This window comes from Sinocyclocheilus rhinocerous, unplaced genomic scaffold (genome assembly GCF_001515625.1).
Source record: "Sinocyclocheilus rhinocerous isolate Xijiao unplaced genomic scaffold, SAMN03320098_v1.1 scaffold539, whole genome shotgun sequence".
In the NCBI taxonomy this organism is placed as follows: domain Eukaryota; kingdom Metazoa; phylum Chordata; class Actinopteri; order Cypriniformes; family Cyprinidae; genus Sinocyclocheilus; species Sinocyclocheilus rhinocerous.
In genome coordinates, this window is record NW_015653003.1 from 1,151,649 (window position 1) to 1,159,330 (window position 7,682).

At 34.8% G+C, this 7,682-nt stretch overlaps 1 protein-coding gene across 1 annotated transcript in view; it reads right to left on the reverse strand.

Moving 5' to 3' along the window:
* LOC107715469 (lysine--tRNA ligase-like) overlaps positions 1-7,040 on the reverse strand; it is a 12,680-nt gene extending 5,640 nt beyond the window's left edge. Inside the window, 9 exon segments of the mRNA XM_016521618.1 lie at positions 558-720; positions 804-923; positions 1,030-1,155; positions 2,338-2,524; positions 2,613-2,706; positions 3,306-3,471; positions 3,556-3,697; positions 3,944-4,074; positions 6,929-7,040. Of these exon segments, the coding sequence (XP_016377104.1) occupies positions 558-720; positions 804-923; positions 1,030-1,155; positions 2,338-2,524; positions 2,613-2,706; positions 3,306-3,471; positions 3,556-3,697; positions 3,944-4,062 (1,117 nt within the window). The 5' untranslated portion in view covers positions 4,063-4,074; positions 6,929-7,040.
* Between the last annotated feature and the right edge of the window lie 642 nt (positions 7,041-7,682).

Below are 7,682 nucleotides of genomic sequence, written 5' to 3' on the forward strand. Positions count from 1 at the left end.
GGAGAAACAATAATGTACAGTATGTGGAAAATAATGTGTTTTTTGAACCTTAAACCGCATAAACACATTTCATTACACCAAACACACAAAATAATGTTCTTTTTAGCAGCATCATATGACCCCTTTAAAAATAAATCAATCATAAAATCATGGTGGTGCAAATTACAGTTAATGGAGTGAGGGAAACTAAAATACATTTTTATTATGTCTATACATTTTTTGTTTTTGTATTTTACATTATTTATTGATGTAATAAAAAATTTTTACTTATATATTATTAATGTGACTTAACAGTGTTTTTTTTCTCATAACATGCAACTTATTTTCTGGAAAACACTGGAAATTATGACAATTTTCATTTTTTGGGTCACTTTTAGAAGCACTAGGAATGAGAAGTAAGAAACTAAACAATTAATGTTTTGCGTCTACTTAACGATTCCAGTTTCTTAACAAGCTTATGTGTATTTTTTGCGATGTTTCATCTTCTTTGGTTAAAGGATGCAGACATTCCAGAGCACAAAATGAGCTGAACGAGGTACAGCAGGGGTTTAACAAACCTGCGAGCAGCTTCTCTGTGATTTCCATCAGGTCATGATAGTCCGCGTAAGCCATGTAGAACTCACATGTGGTGAACTCTGGGTTGTGGGTGAGATCGATGCCTTCATTACGGAACTGACGCCCGATCTCATACACACGGTCGATTCCCCCAACTACCAACATCTGAAACATTGATGAAGGTTAGATACGATGCAATATAATTTAGGAATTTCACTACTGAACTACTACTGCAGTGACACGTTTACCTTATGGTAAAGCTCAGGAGCAATTCTCATGTAGAGCTTCATATTGAGCTCATTGTGGTGGGTAATAAATGGTTTTGCTACAGCACCACCGGGTATCAGGTTCATCATTGGTGTTTCGATCTGTAAAACACATTCACAAATGGCAACCATTTAAAACTTGAAGGAACTCTCTCAGCAGACAACCGAAATCTGCACTGCTTTTCTTTGCAGAAATCAACCTCCTTACCTCAAGAAACCCAAGCTGGTCCAGAAAGCTGCGGAGATAGGTGATGATCTTGGCGCGGGTCACAAACTTCTGTCTCACAATGTCATTAAGAATCAGGTCCAGATACCGCTGTCGGAACCTGGTTTCCTGAAGGAACAATGACAAAAAGATTATCATGTAGATCAGTCCATGCAACACTATAATAATAATAATAATAATATGTTTTTTATATAGCATCTTTCATGACCCAAGGACGCTTTACATAAGGTAAATAACAGATAGTATACAACATATGAACAGCCAAACAGCAGACAGAGCTGAAATTATATGCAATATACAAGATATGTTACAAAACAAGCATAGAACAGAAAATTAAGGCAAGCAATCAATTAAGAAACCTTGTAAATAAGTGAGTTTTGAGAGCATAACACGGAGATCTTGTGGTAGTTTATTCCAGAGCTTGGCAGCGGAAATGCAGAAAGCCCTACCACCCACACCAGAATTTGGGTACTGCAAGCAAATCTGACTGAATATTATGAATGAAGAATAACTGTGACTACACTGCATAACACATCAGATAAATTCATTAATGGGTACTAAGGCATCTACTGACAACTGTGACAATCTGTAAATGCTAAAGTCAATGTTGCATTGAGCAATAAGTACTATTCATAAAAATACTGAATATTATATATTAGGGCTGCACGATTATGACAAAAATCATAATTGTCGATTATTCCCTTGAAATTGTAATTGCGATTATTAATTACGATTATCACAATTTACATTGAATGATGTCTATACCATTGTTTGCTGCAACTGCATGCCGTATTTTTATATGAAAATAAACAAGCTGAAAACACTTAACTGAAAAACTTTTAGTGCTTTTCTATAGAAATTAAGCCTCAAATGTCAACTAAACATCGGATTGGTTTCTTCTTTAAATGATAAAAAAAGTAAAAATTGAACGATTACGTAATTGTGGCCTCCATAATTGTAATCGCGATTAGAAATTCAATTAATTGTGCAGCCCTATTATATATTGATTCCTTTTGTAAATATCATGCAAATCCTCTATGAAAAAAAGTGTACTTAACTGCTCTGAATGTGCACTTGTAGTGTACTTCAAATCTTAAAATTCTATTTTCAAAAACTGTACTTGCAGATAATATAATTTTAATGAAATAAGCTGTGTTCAACAGCATATTCGTTTTCGCTGTGCTACTGTACTGACACTAAAATGTAAATAAGAGTCAAAGAGGATGCCGAGAAGGAGCAAAACCGAAAGAAAGTCGTTATTTCCAAGGTGTTTCAACATCTAGACTATACCTTGTCTTTCAGGCCAAAGTGAAGGTGGGGAAGCATATGAAGGCATGGAGACAACAGGGTCATCTCGATCGGGATGATGCTCAACTCGCCTTTCTTTGTCTTGCCAGGGTTCCCCCGGACCCCAATGATGTCCCCACGCCTTAATTTGTTGTTGATGTGCACAAAATCTTCTTCTGATTTGTAGTTCCTAAGAATAGCAGACCAACAACTGGTTATGTTCCTGCGATAAAACAAAAATATGACTGAAACGTGATGGGGCAGAGTGCAGATCAGACCTGGAGTTGGCCATGACCTGCAGCTTGACTCCCTCTCCTCGCAGGTCATAGAACAGCAGCTTGGCACCTGAAGCCCTCTTGGCGTGGATACGACCTTTCAATCAAGCAAAACGCAAAGGTACAAAATAAGAAAAGGCTCAAAATGTCTTTAAAAGGATATTCAAACAGCAGAAATGTCTCTTTTTGTTCATTTATCACGTTTCTAGGTGGATGAAAATCATAAGATCATTGGCCAAAACAGGTTAAAGATACCGATTAATAGTTTTTAAACTATCTTCATTTTGAAGAACCAATATCAACTCTCAAATCCCAAGATCTATCTTTTAGTCCATGCTGTTTTCTGTTGAAGCATGCACAAAATTTAACCAAACATTATTTGTAGCGTATGCGGCATTCAAGAAGTGCAATAAGCTTTTTCTTTTCTTCTGAGCTTTCTGTCAATTTTATCACACAATTCATGCAATAAATGTCATTTTGATGCTCTTTAATGTGTTACATTAACACGTAGTGCACATAAACCGATCATCACTTCCTCTTCACTTATTTCCCCTTTACTATGCATGGCAAGTTTATTTACCCAAATATAAACTGAAACTTCATTTTCGGCTTTCAGCTAACTGAAAACTTTAATTTCAGTTTCGTTTTCAGCTTTGCTCAATTATTTCAGTGCAAATACAAGCAGAAAACATTTACCTGACAAACTGAGGACAACATCTGTCAAGTGGTCCCCTGGCTGAAGGTTGTTGTATCGCTCAATGAACTCAGTAAGCGACAAGTCCACGTTGAATTTGTGAGGGTATGGGTCTTCAGCTGTTCCCTTCAAGGCTTGAATGGCTTGTGAACGTATCTTGAAGTATTGCTGCATTGAAAGCAGAGAGATGAGAAGAATCTGTTACATTTCATTCTGAATCTATGTGACTTCCATAATCAATAATCAACGTACATTTGGGTCCAAGGTTTCCTCATCGTCCCCATACGCATTTTGCTGTGACTTGTCACTGGTCTCCTTCTGTTCCTGCTGTTCTTTGACCTTTGCATCCTTCTCAGCTGCTTTCTTCTCAGCTTTCATTCGCCTTTTCAGCTCACTGAGGACAAATAAGAAAGAATCTCAGTCACCGGCCGTGGTTAAAAAACACTACAGGCATTGGTGTTGCACATCTAGCTGTGGAGGTCTACACTGTAAAAAATGACCGTGAATTTAACGGTAAAAGACTGTCAAAATGCGACAGTAAAAACCTGTTAAATGGTTAACGGTAAATTCACCTAGCAAGCACAGTTTTTTAGTGACAAAAGGTTGGTCGCTTTTCACATGAAATGGAAACACCACCAACCTTTTGCCACTTCTCCAGCGACTTCCTTCAATAAGCAAAGGCAGGTTTTGTGAGCTGGGAAGAGCAAACGTCTGCGGCCTGAACGCTTGCAGCCTGCATATTCTGACCAGAGTCAACATGATGCGAACGTCCTATTTGATGAATCAAGAAAAATCAGGGTCAGATTTATTGCACCCTTACAAAAACGTACGATATGGATGGTATCGTATGATTATACTGTGATCCCATGAGTGATAAATCTACTGTTTTAGTATCGTTGTTGTTGCTTTTTCCAAATAATGGGGGCAGACATGTATAAATTATGTTTCTCATTCTAGAATAATAACAATAATGCTGTTATGAAACACCTGACAGGTGCTAACAGCTACCTTAAAGGGGTCATATGATGCGATTTCAAGTTTTCCTTTCGGCTCATACTCGATCACATTTCAATGTAAAAGTACCGTTGCTTGGGGTTGCATCAGTTCTCTCTTTTTTTTTTTTTTTCCTTGTAATTAATCTCTTTATTTTTTTTTTTATAAATATTTACATTTTAACCTAACAAAACCACAAATGTTTATTTACAGTATAAAACTACACATGTATATGTGTGTGTGTGTGTGTATGTATGTGTGTGTGTGCGTGTGTGTGCGCATGTATATGTGTGTGTGTGTGTGTGTATGTGTATGTATGTGTGTGTATATGTGTATGTATGTGTGTGTGTGTGTGTTAGGGCCATCACTTCCACCCAGTTTATGAAATATTCTGTCATGTTGCATCAGTTCTGGTAATTCTACTATTTCAGTATTTAACCCTCCCACCGTTTTAAATATGAATGTAACGGTGTTTAATATAATTATTATCATTTATCTAAATAAAAATAGGACGTTTTTTTATTTTGAAGTAGTGCTCACATATATTTTTTTATTCTTAAATAACTTTACTTCGACAGTCCTGTCTATATGTTATCCACAATATAAAAGGCAGCTTCTGTATTGTCTGAATATTTGTAATATGCATTTGACTGATACAAAATGCATAGTTAAACGTTTTAAAACGTAGGCCTATGTGATCTCTCTTTATTCATTGCAAACACGGGAAATAGCTCAAACTAAACAATGCAGATTTACTATAGTAATTATTACTAGTTAATTCGTTTTTTAACTCTTAACTTTGAAATGACTTTGTTTTCCTTTTATGCCGATGTTCACAGCCATTTCCAGAAACAAAGGTCAATGCATGATAGAACAGAACAAAAGAACAAGTCTGGAGTTATTTTTCTTTAACCTATTTTTATTGATACATAGCAGCACATTTACAGAAAAGAAAAAGAAAAAGCTGCAAGAGTAAAAATGTTCCAACTAAAGCAAAATACATGATTTTTGTAATAAATTGTACAAATATGTCAGAAGTAGCTCATTTTTTATCATCACATCCAGTGGAGACTTTCCAAATCTGACAACACATTATTGCAAACTGACACAATAAAGTAGATTGCTGTAAGACTGACATAATACCTACTGTGCACATCATTATGGCACATTAGGAATTATCATATATTAATAAGCAACAGAACCATAACAGTTTAAGTTCCTTTTTGTTGAAGGATTAAAGAAGTCCAACTGAACATGAAAAAAGCTGTATTTTTTCTCGCACTCATTCTAACTGCTTAACTCTTTAATGCATATATTGTCTGCTGCACAAAAATTAAAAAGAAGCATATATTATATTAAACAAATTGTGAAATAATACAATGCCATCTTTGTTCCTTTTTCTCTGAACAAATTTTAAAGGGGCGTTGGTTTCATGAGCAGTCAAAACAGGCAATTTCCAATAAATTATCTGCTTTTAATCAGAAGGCACAGCTACCAATTACTGTATATTTACAACGTCAACCGATATAAAAATTTTAGAGTTTAGAGGCATATTGTTTAGTATAGATTTTGTGACTGGGATGAATTGGAAAAATGTGTTTCAGTATACAAATAAATTAAGCAATTTGTGATATGCAAAGCCTAATTTTCAATATTGAACTGCGACTTTTATTACTTTTAAGGAAAAAGACTACCAAAGGACAGACATTGCACTTGCACACTTTACCCATTACATTTTATTGATTTATTTAAACGTTATTTCACCCAAAACAGATGTTTAGATTTCTTAATTGAACTATAAATAATTTACAATTGGTCCCAAGAATCATACAAATCAGATTTTTTGGGGGGCAATGTTTGTTTTTATGGCTTAAATTCGCCAAAAATTGATGAAATCATTATAGGAAGTCCAATTTTGACCAGCAAGTTATTAAATCACCTAAAAATCCAGCTGTTGAGTTGAGAATCATAATATCCTTTTGCAATAGTGAAAGTACAACAGGAATGTACAACTGAATCACAGTGCATTATGACAATGACTCTCAACAATGTATGTGCGGCCTAAACATGATGTTACAATAGTACATGGGCTACACACCTGACTCTGAATGATTCGTTCGTTTGAGTCGGAACGATTCACTGAATCATTCGAATCGGTTCAAAAATAAAAACGGAATTCGCTGAATTCGGAACAGCTTAGGCATACTAAGCTTTTTATTTATGAGACAGGCCTATAAAGATATGGCAGAAATTGAAAGAGTAACTTAGTATTGGTATTCTGAATTCGTCAGAGCGGAGATGATCCGAGAACCGATAGTGAAACCATTTAGAGTCGACCGAGTAAATACCGAGAAAATAAGTTACTTTAATAGCCTAAGGGCAGAGAAGCTACCATAAGATAAGCCTACGAAGACACGACGTAGAATAATCGCTGAATCTTATTTTTGAAAGGTTCTTTGAAACGAGCAGAGGCACGGATATCCAACCACGTTGCCCGGCATGCATTTCCCCCCATCGATCTCATATATCATAACGGACGCGATAAGCCACATAATACACACATGCAAACTTATCTTAAGTGTTATATAGCACAGAATCAGTTTAAGCGCTGTAATGCTATAAATGTGGGTACTTTTTGCTGAGTTTCTCTCCATCCACAACAGCTCCGTCTGCCATGTTCTCCGCGCTCCTCCGCCAGACACACACACAGCAGCAGCAGCAGCCGCGGACCGTGAAGCCAGATGCAATACACAGCAGCAATAAACGCGCTAATACTCGACCACATTTCAATGTAAAAGTACCGTAGCTTGGCCTTGCATCATTTCCTTTTTTTCTAGTAATTAACTTTTAGTTTATTTTATTTTAAAATAAATATTTTAATAAATAAATGAATAAAATATTAAATAAATATTTTAATAAATATTTGCATATAAACAAATATGCAAAAACAACAACAAAAACACAAATGTTTATTTACAGTATAAAACTAATAACACGTTACTCATTGGTTAAACTGGGAAACTGTAAAAATATAAATATAAAAAGAACACACAAAAAAAACAAGAAATAAAAAATGGAAAAAGGATGAGATCACTTTAAATTAAATGTATTTGCATTTTAACCTAACAAAACCAGAAATGTTTATTTACAGTATAAAACGAATAACACGTTACACATTATAGCTGGTTAAATTGTGAAATTGTAAAATATAAATATAAAACGAACAAAAAAAAAGAAATAAAATATGGAAAATGGATGAGATCACTTTAAATTTAGTATTTAGTATTAATAAATAGCGCGTATTACATATATATTTTATTATTTTTGATTTATACAGAATACTATAATCTAAAACAAAATTTTATATATATATATATATATATATA